Source organism: Aedes aegypti, chromosome 2, assembly GCF_002204515.2.
Source record: "Aedes aegypti strain LVP_AGWG chromosome 2, AaegL5.0 Primary Assembly, whole genome shotgun sequence".
Classification (NCBI taxonomy): Eukaryota; Metazoa; Arthropoda; class Insecta; order Diptera; family Culicidae; genus Aedes; species Aedes aegypti.
In genome coordinates this window covers 87,757,845-87,777,511 of record NC_035108.1, presented here as the reverse complement: position 1 = coordinate 87,777,511, position 19,667 = coordinate 87,757,845, and the positions used below count along the sequence as shown (strand labels likewise).

Below are 19,667 nucleotides of genomic sequence, written 5' to 3'. Positions count from 1 at the left end.
TTATGTACCTGTGCCGCTTTCCTACTAATCTTCAATTATTGAATGAAACTGTTTTGCACCGCAAGCGACGAAGTGAACTCATCAGCTAAATTTCCTTTCGCTGAGTTTGTTCCGATGTGTCTGCAACAATAAAAAAAATTAATTGATTTGATCCAAAACTAGAAAATGATGATCATAACTTACCAAAGAAGGCTTCTATCATGGATTCCGATGTTGCGAAAGTATTGAACTAGTCGATTTATTGCACTTTTGCATTGCAATTTCTCCGCGTCGATTATTTTCACTTTTACACAAAAGTGTAAAACAAAATGGCAGATCAGGTCTTTATATATAAGAATCAATCGTAAAACGAACTGAAACAAAAAAAATCCTTAATATAAAATGAAGCTTTTTGTCGTTGTTTCAAAAAAAAAATCTAATTTAAAATGCTGTCAGAAAATTCAAAAATATTCCTGTTTTGTTTTAATGGAAATCATTGCTGCTTCAACGCAGTTCGTTTAGTTACAACAAATTGAAAATGTTTATCAGAAATAACAAAAACAATTATTGTTTTGAATAGCTGTTAATTTTCTGCGTGTGTTTCTGACATTCTGAGTTCAATTGAACGCGGTCAACAATTTTCCTGACCCGAACAGGAGGTGATGTTCTATTTCCCATATGTTTGAGTTGAAAATCCCATATTAACTTCAATTCTATTGCGCCAGCTCATGGAACGACCAAATGCGCTGAAATTTTCAGGAAGTATATTTCTAACCCTACGGAATAATCCGGAGGGGTGCCCCGTGGAATTATACTACTTTATTTTTCTCCCATACTGAGCTGGGCCAGTTTAAAATTGGCAAATTTTGCGTCACGTAATATTTGAATCATCCCAAAGAAAATAAACTTCTATGCTGATTATCAACGCGCGCAGGACCGTTTGTTACTGGTGGCTTTTCGTACTCATGCTGCGTGCACTAGAGCAGCGAGCTCGATTTCGCGCACGGGGTCATCTACCTACGCCTAATACCTTCAGGGCCGTTGGGGGACCACTTAGCGTCCACGTACGGACTTCAAATTTTTACCTGATTTTTTCTTACCAAAACGAGCACTTTACAATGACGAACTTATAACGTTTCGCATTTTCGAAAAATAAGGGACGGCCTAACCGACACCTTGTTGATTGGACGGCGGGAGGTGGAACCACCGCTGTAGACGTCGACAGCTCGGACCAAGCCATCGTCATCAGGGTAGACTGCGGTAACGTGGCCCATCTTCCAGTTGATTGGTGGTTGATTTCGATAGTGGATGAGAATACCAATACCCTTTCTGATGTTGGGCACAGTTCAAAGATTCTTCTTCCTTGGCTGTAGCGTGTTGAGATATTCCCGGCTCCATGCGCACCAGAAATCTTCTCGTATGAGCTGGAGATGTTATCATCGAGACAAGCGGGTTGCATTGACGTTCTCTAGGGAAGGCTCGGCCATGGCGGTGAGCGGACGGCCGATAAGATAGTGGGCCGGTTTAATCACCAGCGGGCCGCCGGGTCGTTGGAGATAGTGAACAGTGGTCGAGATTCGACTCAAGAGTTCAGTACCGCCTTGATCTCAACCAAGACGGTGGACAGTTTTTCGTACGTTAGCTTGACGTTTCGATTGAGACGACGATTCGATTGAGATGGGTCTTCGCAGATTTTACTGCGGCCTCCCAGAGGTCGCCGAACTTCGGTGCATCCGGCAGGATGAAATACCACTCAGTCTCACGGGAGCGGCAGAAGTCTTCGATGGTCGTCACTGACTGTTGGTCGGTAGAGCTCGTTCAACTCGTAGTGGGCTCCTCTGAAATTTATAGCGTTATCCGAATGGAGCTGCTGAACAATGTCTCGTCGTCCAATGACACTGCTTCCAGGTCGACGGCCTTGGTCAAATACCGGCTTGATACGCACTGAATGCGAGGGTTTCGGCAGTTGTTGACAAATCGCAGAACGTATCCCATAATACGTTGAATGGTTGGGAAAGTACTGAATTGGGGCAAGTCGTTGTCGTATTCCGCCCTTTGGAGAAAGTTCGGGTTAATCCACCAAAGCTGGTTGTTCTTCAGTGCTTCAGGTAGTTGGCCTCGGGAAACGATGTCAGCGGGGTTTTGCATGGACTGGACGTACTCCCATCTGTAGTCTCCGGTATTCTTTTGGCTTCCGTATCCAGGCCAGGACAATTGTACTGTCGCAACCAGGGTGGGTGTACGGCTGTCAACTACAAACAAAGCTCGCCTAACAATCATCTCTCGGGCGGGCCGTCCCAAACAGCATCATCTCTCACGCGGGCCGACCCAAACAGCACAGGTCGAACGCGGGCCATGCCAGGCAGCAAATGCTGATGCATTTCAACACTCAAACAGCGGGATGCCTAGCAGCGTTGTGAGCCAAACGAATACACCCTCAACACATGAACGGTAGGCGCATCTCGTTGCGTATACCCCCCCTGGTCGCAACACAGCACAATTTCCCGGAACGTCATGTCCAGGGCTGGTAACACCTTTTGCACTAACCGGGTGAGTAGGAGAGCGGCACATAACTCTTTCCGAGGAATGAAAAGGTCATGCAGAGGAGCCAACTTCGTTTTACTGATGAGGAGTCGTAGTTTCGCTGAACCGTCGGCAAACAAGCTTCGCTGGTAGACGCAGGCCCCGTACGCTACGGTTGAGGCATCGGTGAACCCGTGCAGTTCATACGCAATCACTTTATCGAAGGTTACGCATCTCGCGATAAGGAATTGGAGCAAATGTGACAACGATGTTTGCAATTCTTGCGCCGTTGCTTCGTCGACCGGATCGTCCCAGTCGATCTTGAGCGGTCACAGTCGCTGAGCCAGGAGCTTCGCCAATACTATGACCGGCGACACCAAGCTCAGTGGATCGAAGAATTTGACGATCTCCGAATACATCATTATCTTCGTCACGCGTTGCTGGTCGGCTGCTGTTGTGGCCTTCGGATGGTTGGCGATGAACACTCGGGTCCCAGAGCAAATCGAGCACATTGATGGCTTCGTTCGCTCCTTCCAATGGCTTCTTCTGCTCGCGATCTTTTGCGGGGATGTGCTCTAGAAATTCTTCGGAGTTCGAGCACCACTTGTGGATGGGGAATCCTTCTTGCTCCAGAAGTTGCTGTAGTTGTCGTTGGGCCTCGATGGCCTCTTCCACCGAGTTTGCACCGGAGAGCACACTGACCAACTCTGTTCTAGAGTTGGATTTGCCTTCCTCTTGATCCAACTAGATCTACGTCCAATGAAGCGACGATCAACTTTCTTCAAATAAGGCTTCAAAGTTGGATTTCTTGACCCAACCGGGTCCAGTGCTCAGCTTGGACACACTGACCAACTCTGTTCTAGAATTGGATATGCTTTCCTCTTGATCCTACCGGATCTACGTCCAATGAAGCGACGACCAACTTTCTTCAAATAAGGCTTCAAAGTTGGATTTCTTGGCCCAACCGGGTCCAGTGCTCAGCTTGGACACACTGACCAACTCTGTTCTAGAGTTGGATTTGCCTCTCATTACATCCATTCGAATCCATTTCCTTTTAACAAAATGTTTCTTTTCAAAATCTTCGTACGATTTTTTTTTTCATCAATCGTGGCCGATTTTTGCTTTTGTTTGTTGGTTATCTGACAATGAGCCTATGCATGCTATAAAATGTTTGACTTGTTCTGTGCGCTCTGTTTTTAAGTTGCCCGTGAGAGAGAGCTAGACAGCATCAACACACGGCGCACAGTAAAAGTCATGAGAACAAAAGAATTTATGGCACGTACAGAGGCTCATTATCCATTTATGCTATAAATATTTCATAAAGGCTACTGCTTTTATTTTCAGGTATTGAGAGTTCAATTTAGTCGTATCAGATGCATCGGATTTGTGTTTTCATTGTGAACAAAGATCGATTTCACTTTTGTTAATTATAATTTGAATTAGAATTCTCCGTGATTATTTTGTCAATCAACTACACATCTTTCTCAGTAATATAAATTTTGCTTTTTTTTTGTTTTCACGAGCTTCAATTGGGTTGATTAATGATGAAAAATGAACAGTTGTTCATTACTTAATCGAAAGAGCACCGTTTTATGCATAACATAATTTTATTGCGCTTCAATATATTAATTTTGATATTATAAATTATTGAAAAAAAAGTTTTCAAAACAAGTTCACTTGCTCCAATATTTTTGCACATATTTCTTGCTCTGAGAAAAGATATCTTGTTTTCCAACGGCGTCACCAAAATTTATTTACCTTTATGTAATCAAATTTACCTTCTTGCATCACACCCCCTCCCTGTACGCCGTCAATCACAATTTTTGTGACTAACTACACAAAATGTAACTTGAATCCAACCATTTGCAGCAAACTGTTCATCAAAAGCGTATTTTTTCACCAGTAAAATAAATACGTACGCATTAATACAGCTAACGTTTCGCATAAATTTAATTCATTTTCACAATATCTCCAACTGGTAGTCATTCACCAAGCCAAAGAATTAATACGAACAAATTTACCTTGTTGCATGCCGCCATCCGTGAGATGCTAGCTGTGAATCGATTTTAAACTAAATAGATCACGAATTCATCATTCGGATATGAATAAACCTTTCTGTTTTCACAACACTACCTTCATTAACACTACCGACTGTGCCATTGTCGGATTTTCAAATCTTAAACAACAAACATAATAGGGTGACTCGTTGTATTTTCGGCAGCTTTGTTCTCTTCGTCATGGGTGGTTTTCTAAAACATATTGGGCTCAAATTATGCACCAATACTTTCACCATATAAGTGCATCTTACTGCCGAATTTCAGAAGTTTTGGTTGATAAAAACCTCCCATGACGAAGAGAACAAATCGGCCGATAATACGTAAGTTCCCCTAACTTAACTAATTCAAATCCATTTTTTTATTTTCTTTTTTTTTTCGATCACGCACTTTTGAAGCACAACCATCGTCAAACACATCATTCTTCAAACTGATTTTCCGTTCCCATAAGGCAATCCATGAGACAGTTGCGATCAGCTGTTTTTTTTTGTTTACCAAGAGCTTTTGACGTTTCGCGATCGGAGTGACCGTTACAAAGGAAAATGTAAAGCTCCGGCAACACTCGCATGCTTTGTTTACTCATTCGTTTCGGTTGCATTCACACTTTTAGCTGTCAGTCCTATCGCGGAAAGTCCTCATGGATAGCCTTATTCATAGAGCTCAGGTATACTTAGTCTCCCTCACTCATTCTTTCATTCTACCCGTTCTTCTCGTCTCTCGTCGGGAAGCGTCCGATCATCCTCTGCGAAGGCTCGATTGGGTTTACATCGATCCGTTATACACGGTTAAAAAAATAAATGCTAAATAGCGTAAAAGTCATACTAAAACCATATTTGGTCTGTTCACCCCTTGCAATGATTTTTCATGAAACATGCCTTGCTAGTATAAACGGGTTTTATATCAGTGCAGGCATATTCCACTATTATTGTTCCAATGCATTTTAAATGGTTATTCTATAAATTGCTTAAAATTACTAGCTGTTGTTGTTTTTGTAAAAATGAGAAATCATCATCATAAATTTATTCAGAGAGGAAATTATATTTGCATAGTAAAAGTAAGTTTCCTGCCTACGATTAGCTGCTTGCGAATGCTAATCGTTTAAGGACGAAGCTTCAACAAAAACTCGCAGCGTGTATGAAAACTGTGGACGCCGCCATAAACACCCAACAGAGAATCTTCACCGTTTCTTGAAAATCTCAGTTCCTATTTCGGCTTTAACGGTTTCCTTGTCCTTGGTGATCAAATGGGTTTCAGCATTATCTCCTTTTGCTGCCTAACGAGCTTCCGGCCCATCTCTGCTCCGGCAGTATTCAGAAACCGATATTCTGTTCTCCCAGCTGTTTGTCGTTGGTTGGATGCTTGTAGTTTAGCTCTGCGGGAATTTTACGGAACTTTTTTCTCCTCTTGGTGTACTTCACCACTCTCTGCAATAGATGGATAGATCAGTTATGCGAAAGAAAACATTGAACAATAATTTCTCTTACTTTAACGGAAAAGCTTGAAACATCTCGCACAGCCCATCGCGCGCTTTGGAATGTCCATTTCGTTTTTTTTTTTTCTGCTGATCCGATAGAGCCTGGCAAATCTCCCGTTGTCATACTACTGGAAAATATGAAATATCATAAATCATTGAGTTTGATACAATTTGTTTTTCAAATTACCTCTAAATATAATTCCATCAGTACGATCCTTGTTTTTATTACAACTCAACAAACGTGTCGTGGCTTGCTTGTTGAAAATATCAATTAATTTTAATAAGTCCCATGAATAGCAATCAGTAACGCTTATGCTTATGAGGAAATAAATACTCAATATTCATTTCAATGTATAACACAAAATTATTCGGCGCATATTTGTTATGCATTGCAAATAATTAATATGAAAAATGTCGATGGAATATTAAACACTAAGCTGTTTAGTATTTTCTATTTTTACCGTGTAGATGATGGAGTTGGATTTCCGTGCGTTTCTTTTGCTCATTCTCTAATGCGATGTTTACACTGATGTATATTTTCATACGAATTTCAATAATTTGATAAAAGAAGTTTCCTTACAATATATCTTATTCCCTACAAGCACATCGTCTATATACGTTTCATCCTTCACGATTCGAGAAACGATTGGAAAGGCATCGCCTTCTTCTTCCACTAGCTGCACCAAGCAGCTAGTATGAAAGTTACTTACGTCGATTTGAAAAAGTAATCGAGAATTGTTGGAGCCATCACAGCGTACTTTCGAGCAAACGTAAGCAAATCATCTCCCAATTTTTTTTTTATCATTTTGAAAACCATGTTTCCACAAAACATTTGCACGTGGCATAGCACCATTCGCCAAATCTAATTTTCACAAGCCGAATTGAAAAAAAAGAAGCAATTTGCGATAAAAGAACTCAAATATTATCTTTTTTCGTTGTTTTATTTATATGATGCAGTGGCGTAGCCAGAAATTATTTCTAAAAACATGGGGGGTCTTAAGGAGAAAAATAAATTTTTAATCGGCATACAGTCACCCCACAGTTATGGATCAACTAAGGGTTATTTTTCAGAACAAAATAAGATTAAAAAACATGGTGACGCTGCTGTACAAAACAAAATTATTTCCCTGGCACAGCAGAATATAGCTATTTTTGTATTCACACCTTAAAATACCCGATTATTTACGAAAAAGTGCTGATTTCGATAGAAATTCCAAACGATGTCCACCCCACAGATGTGGATCAGTGGGAGAAGACGGTCTTTATTATGGACAGGCGTTGCAGAATTCGCTCTCATTTGAGAATGAAGCACGATCAAAGCAAGCAAAGAAAAACATCCCATCTGTTGCGGTCCACGATCGTCATTGTATCGCAAGGTGTAACAAGTCTGATAAATGGAAGCAGCGAGCGAGAGCCCCAACGAGAGAGCGATGATAAAATCCATTTTTCTCGCTTGTTTACCGTTGGGGATAGGGGTTTTTCTTAACTGGCACGATAAACAATCCACGAACTTCCAATTACAACAGTGTCCCCCAGGCTTGGAGCATGTTAAGAGGGGTTTTATCATGCACTACTATCCCCCCAATCTGATCAAACTTGTAGCAGTATACGATAAACAGTCTCTCATAATGTGCAGCATGTTATGATAGTTACAGAGAGCGATACGTGAGAGATTCTCTCAATTTTCTCAGGATTCAATCCCTGATTATGGATCAAATCGACTCATATTATGGATCAAAACACTATAACAGCAATTTATCTGATAGGTAAACGAATCGTGTGCTAGTAAAAGTATACACGGTAAAAATAGAAAATACTAAACAGCTTAGTGTTTAATATTCCATCGACATTTTTCATATTAATTATTTGCAATGCATAACAAATATGCGCCGAATAATTTTGTGTTATACATTGAAATGAATATTGAGTATTTATTTCCTCATAAGCATAAGCGTTACTGATTGCTATTCATGGGACTTATTAAAATTAATTGATATTTTCAACAAGCAAGCCACGACACGTTTGTTGAGTTGTAATAAAAACAAGGATCGTACTGATGGAATTATATTTAGAGGTAATTTGAAAAACAAATTGTATCAAACTCAATGATTTATGATATTTCATATTTTCCAGTAGTATGACAACGGGAGATTTGCCAGGCTCTATCGGATCAGCAGAAAAAAAAAAACGAAATGGACATTCCAAAGCGCGCGATGGGCTGTGCGAGATGTTTCAAGCTTTTCCGTTAAAGTAAGAGAAATTATTGTTCAATGTTTTCTTTCGCATAACTGATCTATCCATCTATTGCAGAGAGTGGTGAAGTACACCAAGAGGAGAAAAAAGTTCCGTAAAATTCCCGCAGAGCTAAACTACAAGCATCCAACCAACGACAAACAGCTGGGAGAACAGAATATCGGTTTCTGAATACTGCCGGAGCAGAGATGGGCCGGAAGCTCGTTAGGCAGCAAAAGGAGATAATGCTGAAACCCATTTGATCACCAAGGACAAGGAAACCGTTAAAGCCGAAATAGGAACTGAGATTTTCAAGAAACGGTGAAGATTCTCTGTTGGGTGTTTATGGCGGCGTCCACAGTTTTCATACACGCTGCGAGTTTTTGTTGAAGCTTCGTCCTTAAACGATTAGCATTCGCAAGCAGCTAATCGTAGGCAGGAAACTTACTTTTACTATGCAAATATAATTTCCTCTCTGAATAAATTTATGATGATGATTTCTCATTTTTACAAAAACAACAACAGCTAGTAATTTTAAGCAATTTATAGAATAACCATTTAAAATGCATTGGAACAATAATAGTGGAATATGCCTGCACTGATATAAAACCCGTTTATACTAGCAAGGCATGTTTCATGAAAAATCATTGCAAGGGGTGAACAGACCAAATATGGTTTTAGTATGACTTTTACGCTATTTAGCATTTATTTTTTTAACCGTGTACGTTTTGGCGTTTGTTTCGGAATCGTCTTATCTTTGATTCATAACTGTGGTATGGTTTTCAATGCCCCTCAGTTATGGATCAACGCTTGTGGCAATACGGATTACATTTTATTTCCTAGGGACGGAAAAAATGTGCATTAGCACATTATAATTCATTGCGATGTTGTACAGATTCATGCTTCACTTAGGTAAAATGTGTTCTGCGTAAATGCAACTCCATTTGATGAGATATTCCCGTTTTAATCTAACTCTGATCCATATCTGCGTGCTATCCATAACTGTGGGGTGACTGTACACAAAAAAATGTTTTTTTGAACCCCCCCTTTTCTTACCTACGTCCAAAACTGCTAAACCATTCACATTGTATATTGCAATGCTAAATTATATCAAAATCATGCATAAAATCTGAAAAACATGAATATAAAAAATATATTCCGTATAATCGAGTCTAAAATTCTGGATAATCGAATCCCAGATAATCGAGTCCGACCTGTATAGACCAAATCAAAGGATTAAGACTACGCTTTCAAATAAAGCCTATTGAGCTTAAATCGGTCATGATTTCATTGAGATACAGCTGTTTGAAGTTTGCTAGTTGATGAATTTCACGCAGTCTAATTTTACTGGCTTTTCCACACTTACGATGCACGCTATGTCTAAACCAGCTAGATATCAGTATTTGGTCTATAATTTCATAATCAGAAGGTTACCAAATATTCTATCGGTGAATTTTTTCCCATACATTTTGTATGGGCTGAAATGTGTAGAAAAACGTGATTTTCATTGATTTTCATAGTCAGTGTATGAAAAAATAGCTAAAAAGTGAAAAAAAATCAAAATTTCACCGATGCATCGCGATGGAATGTTTTAAAACCTTCCGATTATGAAAATATAACCCAATTACCAAAAAGCTAAACATTAGATATAGTTTGCAATTGGGTTAAATGGACAAATTGATGTGAAGTTTTGCGAAAAAGTTACACGTCTTCTCAGTGAGAATCGAACTCACGACTCTCTGATCTCTAGTTAGGGCGCGTTACCCACTACGCCATGAGAGGACTCATGAACGCAGAAGTTAACCTGAATTCGATTTCAGCTCAATAATCACGTGGTCCTTTTTCGCAAAGTGCACCTCTATCGGAAGAAATAGATGCCAATCCAAACACAACGCTTTCTATATATATCCAATGCTTAGCTCGAGAGCGCATTATTTTTTTAGGTATTGAAATAGCACACTACACTAGCCAGCAACTGCGCTGGCTGAGGTTTCTATTGTGTGGTCCTATACAGTTTCCTCAGCACTGGTAATAAAAAGGCAGAAACATGGTACTTTGATAAAAAAATACTAAAATAAAAACAAAATTCAGTTTTATCAATTTTATTCGATATCAATAATGAAATATTTTACTAACATACATCTGTTCTTAGTTCTTATCTTACGGTTTTTAAATGTTCCTTCATATCGTATACATTGGTTGCAATTTATTCCAGTTTAGCTTTTCGGGTAAGGATCTCCGTCCTTAGAATGTATATTGGTGGCTCTGCAGCCTTTTTGCAATCATAGATCTGTGGCCATTCTGCAGTAAAAGTTTTCTTCTGCTGTACAAAATGAGCATTGAAAGAAGACCGATTTCATTTGACACTGTGTTTTTTTTTGTACAAAAATAAATTATTCGGGTATTGCATAATGCTATCGCTATGTAACGAATAGAAAACTAAAACAATTTAGAAAAAACGACATTACACTGTTGTCCCATCCTAAAAGTAACTTTTGTTGCTCTAGACCGTATTTGAAGCAGCGATTTCCATTCTTATGTACAAGTACGCAAACGTTCGGTTCGCGTATGCTTTACTTATAGCTTCATTATCTAAATGGTTTTCTGTTTCAATATTTTCGCTTGCTTTACATTTTGTTTCCTTAAATAGATTTTCACTGACAATTAGTATAGGGTTACTGCTTACTGCACTTATTATCATTGTTTTTTATTTCTTGTTGCTTGAGACTTTATTTGTTTTGCTTGCTTGAAAACGCAATCGTATACATGATTTCTTTCGCCTAACTTCTCATTTTGTTTATGCATAGTAAGTGGATTGGATTTGAAAAGAACTTGTCTTTTAAAACTGAACACAATTACCCTTTTTTAATAGAAAATAAGCTATGCATAGTCTTACACGTTATTTTGAAAAATCGTATACATCTTTTCGTTTCACTGGGCCGTCTTGTTTTATCGTATACATACTTACTCATAAACGTTCTTTTTTACATAGAATAATAAAGGAACTAAACAATAGTTATAAAATTCAACTAAACTTGACGATCCGGTCGTGTAATACTGGTATGGCAAAGTTCGGCTATGTCGCATTTTGCTGTACGTATCGTCTCGCGGAACGTTCTGGACCGTATTCCAACGGTTCAATCATTAGTAGGTTTCTATTTTATACAAACACATTCTCCGAAGATAAGTTTGGCTCAACTTCGCATTTTCTACGGTTCACTTGAATAACTGCAGTCAATACACCGAATTGTGGTGATCGTAGTTATGCGCATGCAAGTACGATGGCATCGTTTGGTTGAGCTCCGAGGCTCGTCTCCGCAGGGCGGCTATACTGTGACCGCGCCAGAGATCCTCTTCGCCGTCGGGACCGCCCGAGCTTAGGCCTTGACAGTTGGAGATGTGTGGATTGGCACCAGGATTGGACTATAGAAAAATAAAATAATTGAGTATTTCTTTATTAGTATCATTTCAAACATTGAATTGATTTCTTATATCTGGGTGTTCTGTGTTAGACAACATTATCATCCTTATTTGATAGAACAAAATTAAGCTTTTATTAACATTTGAAAAACCACATATTACATTTCATTTGCCGTAGCAGTTCAGAATTTTAGCAGATGAGCTGATTTCTGCTTATGAGAGAAAAAAAAGTTTTCAATCTGCTTTAACTTAACCTAACTAAATAAAGCATTATTCGTAGCAAAAGAAGATTTCAACGATTTTAGTCTAAAATTATTAATTATTTTACTTAACATTTGTTCCAATGTTTCAAGATTAGATATTCTATGTAACTCATTAGTAATATCCAAGGCAGGAGGCTACATGGCTGGCCTGAAAATTTGTTTGAAGATCAATAGCTTGTTCTTAAGACAAAGTTTTGATTTTCCATTAATAAGGGGATAAAGACATTTTACATATTTGTTACATTTGGCTTGAATGCCTTCAGTGTGATTTTTGAAAGTTAATTTTTTATCTAGCATGAGCCCTAGATACTTAACTTCATCTGACCAATTTATTGGAACCCCTCTCATCGTAACAACATGTCTACTTGGAGGTTTCAACTAAACGGCTTTTGGTTTATGTGGGAATATTGAGAAGTTTTGGTTTATGTGGGAAGTTGAGTTTTGGAATCATTAGGAGAAATCTTCCATTTTTTGCAAGTATGAAGAAAAAATATTCAAACTCTTTTGCAGTGGTTGAATGTCCATGTCGGAATCCGAACTGTTCTTTGGCAAACATTGAATTTTCATTGATGTGGACCATCATTCTGTTCAAAATGACCTTTTCAAAAAGTTTACTGATGGAGGAAAGCAAAGTGATTGGACGATAGCTAGAATCTTCTGCAGGATTTTTGTCTGGTTTTAAAATTGGTAAACCTTAGTATTTTTCCTTTTTTTAGGAAAATATGCCAACTGAAAACGTTTGTTAAATATATCAACCAAGAATGATAAGCTACTCACTGGATGATGCCTTATAAATCTTTAGTGACTCGATTTTTAATTAGACTAGTGAGTCCTGAGTTTGGCGGCTGCTTGGGCACGTCAGGAGTTAATCATCAATATTAACCTCCTTTTTCCGAGCAGCCTAGATAGCCGCGTAGTGTCGGTAGCGGTTGTTTCAACTGGCTAAGAATTAACACTACGGACTGCCTGTTCCGGTGGTAAAAGTCCACCTCACAGGTGACCCCTAATTTATGGTGTGATGCGTACCGTGCCTAGGAATGAATGGTTAGGGGGGCCTAAATAAAACCTAACCGCTAATGGAGCCTGTGGGGTACCAGGGCGCCCTTCACAGTATTTAGTTATTCCTGTGCTACCCGGAGCAATGGTTCAGGTGACCTTGTGTTTCTCCGAGATAATCGGCTGCCCTTCTTCAGTCTCTATCCTGAGGCTTAATAAGGGTGGGATTATGAATATGTTGACATTTAATTTAAATTATCACCTATATGGATTCGCATTATGCGTTTTACCCAGTGTATTCTGTGCTCTTTCGCCTTTGGCGACTTTAAATAGATACCGATCTGGTTTTTTCGTTGCTGGTCTTTTTCGTGCTGAGATTGCAAAAAGCTTAATCTCGCCTAGTTTGGGTAGTGGCTACGGTTAGGTTAGCTCAGATCAATCTTCAGCATAAAAGAACAGCAACGATCAATCTTTGCAGACTCATGCAAAATGGTGCAGCCCAAGTGGCGCTAGTTCAAGAACCCTACTTTCGTAGAGGAAACTTCTATCTAGGTAACCTTGTGGACCCAGTTTTTGCTACTTTCAGCAAACTTGAAATGGCAAACTCGCGCTCCATGCCCCGTGCATGCGTGCTCGTTAATAAAGCAATCGTTGCTACACTCATTTCTGAGTTAACTACCAGAGATGTATGTGCTGTCACAATTGATGTTTCTGTTGGTGACCTCAACAGGAAATACGTCTATTGTTCGGTATATTTACCACATGATGAACCATCCCCAACGGATGACTTCAAACGAGTTGTCGTACACTGCGTAACAAAAGGCCTTCCGCTGATTGTGGGCAGTGATGCCAATGCTCATCACATCATCTGGGGCAGCTCAGATATCAATTTCAGAGGCTCCAGTCTTTTTTTTTTTTTTATTTTTCCTTCTAAGCAATGGGGGGATAATCTGCTCAACAGACTCCGGACCGAGGTCCGGGAGTGTGGGGTTGGGGACCATTTACTACATACAAGCAGTAAACAGGACTACACCCCCGACCCACTAAACCATTTCCATTGCCGCCAAACCCTTCGTCTCTCCGGGACCACCAAGAAGGCATTGCTTCGGAGAGGGGCTATTGCACATCGCTTCCTCCAGGTTAGCTGCGTAGCCATGCAGCAACGAACATCGATGACACGCTTTGGGGGGTCCACCAAGGTAGCATGCTCCAGTCTGATGGAATACTTAAGTAGTACAGACCTTGGATTACTTAACATAGGCAATCGCCCAACCTTCGTGGTTTCTAATAGAGAAGAAGTGTTAGGCATAACGCTCTGTTCGAATAGAATCAGTCACGAGTTGACGAATTGGCATGTATCAGATGAGGAATCATTATCTGATCATCGCTACATCTTCTTTGAACATTCAAATGTAACTGCGCAGACTTTGCGTTTTAGGATTCCCCGATCAACAAACTGGGAACTCTATATTGAATTGGTTGCGACCAAATTTCATGGATATTCTCCGTCCATTGAAAATCCAAGTGATCAGGATGATGCCGTTGATACTACAACATCCTACATTATGGAAGCTTTTGAAGAAGCATGTCCTCTGCGGTCTGTAAAGACTACAAGAGGGACCCCATGGTGGAATTCCGATCTGACTAGACTCAGGAAACAATGTAGAAGGAGTTGGAACAGACGCCGTTCAGCTGGATCAAAGTCGTTCAAGTCGGCTCGCAAGGCTTACAAGAAGGCTCTTCGTTCTGCTGAACGATCCGGCTGGAAAAACCTTTGTACAAATGTTTCCAGTTTGAGTGAAGTCAGTCGGCTGAACAAAATCCTTGCAAAATCTAAGGATTTCCAAGTGAACAAAATTCGCTTGTCTAATGGTGACTTTACTTCTTCCGATGAAGAAGTTTTAGAATATTTATTCAATACACACTTCCCCGGATGTGTGGACATAGCATCTACGGATGAACCAAATGTCTTTTCATGTAGTTACGAGTCTCTGGCCTCGGCTCGCAGTATCGTAACTACTGAATCGATTCAATGGGGACTTAATAGTTTTGCTCCTTTCAAATCTCCAGGAGCGGATGGGATTTATCCTGTTCTGCTCCAAAAGGGATTTGAGTTTATCAAACATGTTTTGAAAAAGCTACTTGTAAGCAGTTTTGCTACCGGGTACATTCCCAGATCCTGGCGTGATATTACTGTAAAGTTTATCCCGAAAGGAGGACGTGCGTCGTATGAAGAAGCAAAAAGTTTTAGACCAATCAGTCTGACCTCTTTTCTTCTGAAATGTCTGGAACGCAATATCGATCATCACATCCATGATGTTTATTTGGCAAACATGGCTCTTCATGTGAATCAACATGCTTACCAATCTGGAAAGTCCACTGTGACTCTTTTACACAAAGTTGTATACGATATCGAGAAAGCATTCGCTCAGAAGCAATCCTGCTTGGGTGATTTCTCGGATATTGAGGGTGCCTTTGATAACGTGTCTTTCGATGCCATATTGGAAGCCGCACGAAACCATGGGCTACCTACAATGATTACCAATTGGATTCATCAAATGCTCAAAAACCGACATCTCTTCTCGACATTGCGTCAAGCAGCGATTCGAAAATTGAGTGTTTGCGGATGCCCTCAAGGGGGAGTCTTGTCACCACTTTTGTGGAATCTCGTAGCAGATACGCTATTGAGGCAACTCAATAATAGCGGTTTTCCAACATATGGATTTGCCGACGACTATCTAGCTCTGATAGTTGGTATGTGCATAAGCACCCTATTCGACCTGATGCAAAGTGCTCTTCAGGTAGTCGAGAGTTGGTGTCGCCAATATGGCCTTTCGGTTAACCCGAATAAAACATCTATTGTTCTGTTTACGGAAAGACGAAACCGCGATGGAATTCGACCTTTACGTCTTTTTGGCACCGAGATTAATGTGACTGATCAAGTAAAGTATGTCGGAGACATTCTAGATTCCAAACTTTCATGGACACCTCACATTGATTTCAGAGTCAAAAAAGCTTGCATGGCCTTCGGTCAATGCCGGCGAACCTTTGGTAAAACTTGGGGCCTCAAACCCAAATATATCAAATGGATTTACACAACAGTTGTTCGACCAATATTGGCATATGTGTGGTGGCAAAAGGGCGAAGTGAGAACAATCCAATCGAAATTGGGCCATCTCCAAAGGATGTGCTTGATGGCGATGTCTGGTGCGTTCTCTACAACTCCCACAGCAGCGCTCGAGGCCCTTTTCGACATTGCGCCACTACACATATATCTTAAACAAGAAGCACTTTCTTGCTCTTACCGTTTATGGGTACTGGATCTACTGGAGAAAAATCCAGTGAATCGTAGATCTACACACACTTCGTTGTTTCCACTTTTGGTGAATTGGGACAAAATTGTCCTTGCTCCAAAGGATCTCACAATTGCTTGTCACTTTCCTTACAGGACATTTATCACACAATTCCCTTCACGGGAAGAGTGGACGTCTGGCTATTTAGAAAGAAGTATATCAAACAATATAGAATGTTACACTGATGGCTCCCTTCTTGAAGGTAGAGCTGGTGCAGGAGTATATTCTCGTGAGCTTAGGCTGAATCAGTTTTACTCACTTGGTAGAAACTGCACCGTTTTCAGGCGGAAATATTTGCCCTTATGTGTGGAGTGCAATCAGCACTTCAACAGCGCGTAATGGGTAAAGTCATATACTTCTGTTCAGATAGTCAAGCTGCTATAAAAGCTCTCGCTTTGGCCAACTAAAGGTCGAAGCTTGTTATCGCATGTCGAACTCAAATTGAGGAACTGAATTCAGTCAACTCTGTAAACCTTGTATGGGTACCTGGCCATTCTTCTATCGCTGGAAATGAATTGGCTGATGAGCTAGCTCGCGATGGAGCATCGCATGACTTCATTGGCCCTGAGCCGGCTATTCCAATTTCGAAGTGCTGGTGAAGCTTCAGATAAATTCTTGGGCGGCAACTCAGCACAAGCAATATTGGAATAGTTTGGAGTCATGTCGTCAAACAAAATTGTACATTACTGAGCCATCTCTAAGGGTGGCGAAGTATTTAACAAATCTGTCAAAGCAGAATTGCAGTCTCTTGGTCAGAGCGTTGACAGGCCACTGCCGACTCAACTATCACATGGCAAATATTCAGCGTGCTGACTCATTTGTGTGTGATAGTTGTGACTCCGATTATGGAACTTCGTATCACCTGTTATGTAACTGTCCAGTTTTTGCGCAAATGCGATTCCAATTACTTGGTAAACACTTATTAAGTGAAACTGAATTCAGAAGCCTGAATCTTCAGGACATTCTGTTATTCTTAACCCGCTGTGGTAAAGAGTTATAGGCTCTCTTCACGCTCATGCGTTTTGCAGTGCCCTTCTTAGGGCGCTGTTCGAACCCATTGTGGTATGAAGCTACATGCTCTCATTTCGCTTATGCGATCTTCCCTCTTCAAGGGACCCCACTCCTATTTCCTCCCATCTTTCCCTTCCCTTTCCTCTCCCATCGGGTAGATGATGAAATAGGCTCAAATATGGCGATGGCACAAATCTCCCAACTGATGGGGAACGTGCCTTTGGAGCCGGCCTTCTGATACCTAAATTAAAATTATGCACGCTTTCAAACTGTATAGCAAGTTTATGAGCTTTTTCGCAATAAGTAATATTTTTTTTCCTCTTTCAATGGCGGAATTGGCTTCTGAGTTTTGTTTTTAAATTTGTAGATAATTTCCAATTTTTTTGTTTCTTAATTGAGAAAACCGTTCATTAATTTCTTTTTATAGATCCTGCCATATTATTTTCATAGTAGGAGCGAATGCGTTGAAATTGCTTTCTCCTCACGTTTTAAGACGGATTAAGAGTTTAAGATCGTCGTCTATAAACACTGATTCGAATTTTACTTCACATTTAGGTATTACAATGCCCCTTGCTTAAACAATGGAATTTGTTAGTGTCACAAGAACATTGTCAATATTAAGTTTTGTTTGAAAAGAAATGCTAACATCAAGATTACTATCGATATATGTTTCATATGTATTCCAGTCGGCTCGAAAATAATTGAATGTGCAAATGATAGGGTTGAGAATCGCTTAATGAGATATTTGAAATTAACAGGGACATGTTCAGAATCAAAATCAGCATAAATAACCAGTTGGCTTCATCTTCGGTAAGGGACGGTTCAAATATGACGTCCATCGTATTCCAGGATTTCTAGACCCCCTCCTCCCCCCTCTGTCTCGCTTTTTCCAATACCTTATATAAGTACTGTCACGCTTCCGTAGACCCCCACCCTTCCCAAAATGATGGAAAAATTTTTGGTATCGGTATGTTCTATAACTCCATAATTCTATAAGTCGATGGTCCCTTGAATATCGAGTTATGGAGAGTCGACTGTATAATGCTTTCCTATCTCAAAATGTCATTCCTAATGAATGGCGGTTTAACAAAGTTATCAGTTTTCTAAACCCTGGTAGTGATCCGTCTTGAGCTGATAGCAGAAGACCTATTGGTTTATTATCTTGTTTGCGTAATCTTTTGGAAAGAATGATTTTGCATCGTCTTGAGTTATGGGCTGAAAACAATAAAAAATTTCCATTTTCTCAATTTTGATTTATGAGAGGTTGTAGTACTCGCGATTGTGTTTCACTTTTAGCTTCATAAATTTAACTTTCATTCAATAAAAAGTGGGACTTAGTTTCCAATTTTCTTGATTTTAAGATGTTCCACAAGCATTTTTGTTTAAAATTTGATAGCAAACATTTGACAAAATGGTCTTTTTTTTCTCTCCACATAAGATAACTTTACGAAATCATAGGTTTTCAGGAGCTTCCAGAAATGTAACACCATCAACAAACAGGTAGCGACAAAATTTACCAAAATTCACAATCTGCTCTCGATAAGTGCAAAAATAAAATGTGAGAATATCAGATTTTTATCTGCACTAGTCTCCGAATGGCACTATGGTAAAGTCGTGCCTATACTTTCTGGGACACCCTCAATCATTTCATTCACCCTCATGGGACACCCTATAATTGACATATTGTTTCAAAAGATGAATAATTTCAAAATTCCCAATATGATTTCTCTTATGTTATTTATTTTCTTTCAAAATGATGATTTTTTTCATCATGGAGATTCAAAATTATTTAGATGTAGATATTTTGTACTTCCAAAAGGATCATATTTAAGTCAATTATTGTATAATTTATTTACCTCCGACATGGCATCAATTATTCCTAATGGTTGTTATTTGCTTCAATTTGCTGATTGTAATGTTATTTCCATCAGTGGCAAAAATAGAGATGTCATCAGTCATTGATTCATGGGCTTAAAAGAACGGATTTTCATTTTCTGTTCAAAAAACTAAATATATCATATTTTCAAGAAAACATTCGAACATATGCATTAATTTGTATCTTAATGGTATCGAAATTGAACAAGTTAATGAATTCAAATACCTTGGTATATGGTTTGACTCTAAATTAAATTGGAACATTCATATTGAACAAATTCAAAAAATATGTTCGAAACGAATCAATTTGTACTACATGGTGGGGTGCCAATCCATCTGATTTGAATATGTTTTACAAAATTACTTTCCGTTCAGTCATGGAATATACAGGCTGATTCATTGGCTAAATTTGGTGTTGTTCGGGGTATAATATACGACCGTGATATTTTTCCTTCTGAATATTATCCTCAATTAATATGCATCCCCT

At 39.5% G+C, this 19,667-nt stretch overlaps 1 protein-coding gene and 1 long non-coding RNA gene across 5 annotated transcripts in view; one reads left to right on the top strand and one right to left on the bottom strand.

The window, feature by feature from the left end:
- Positions 1 to 8,009: 8,009 nt before the first annotated feature.
- Positions 8,010 to 8,699, top strand: LOC110677269. The gene is made up of 3 exons (XR_002501073.1): positions 8,010 to 8,104; positions 8,164 to 8,280; positions 8,341 to 8,699. It is a non-coding gene; the product is annotated as an uncharacterized LOC110677269 (long non-coding RNA).
- A 1,649-nt stretch (positions 8,700 to 10,348) lies between these two features.
- LOC5571834 (homeobox protein orthopedia) overlaps positions 10,349 to 19,667 on the bottom strand; it is a 160,963-nt gene continuing 151,644 nt past the window's right edge. For all 4 annotated transcript variants that reach the window (XM_021841466.1, XM_021841467.1, XM_001659915.2 and 1 more), the window contains one exon: positions 10,349 to 11,685. In XM_021841466.1, coding sequence (XP_021697158.1) covers positions 11,497 to 11,685 — 189 coding nt within the window. In that variant the 3' untranslated portion in view covers positions 10,349 to 11,496. The remainder of the gene's footprint in view (positions 11,686 to 19,667) is intronic.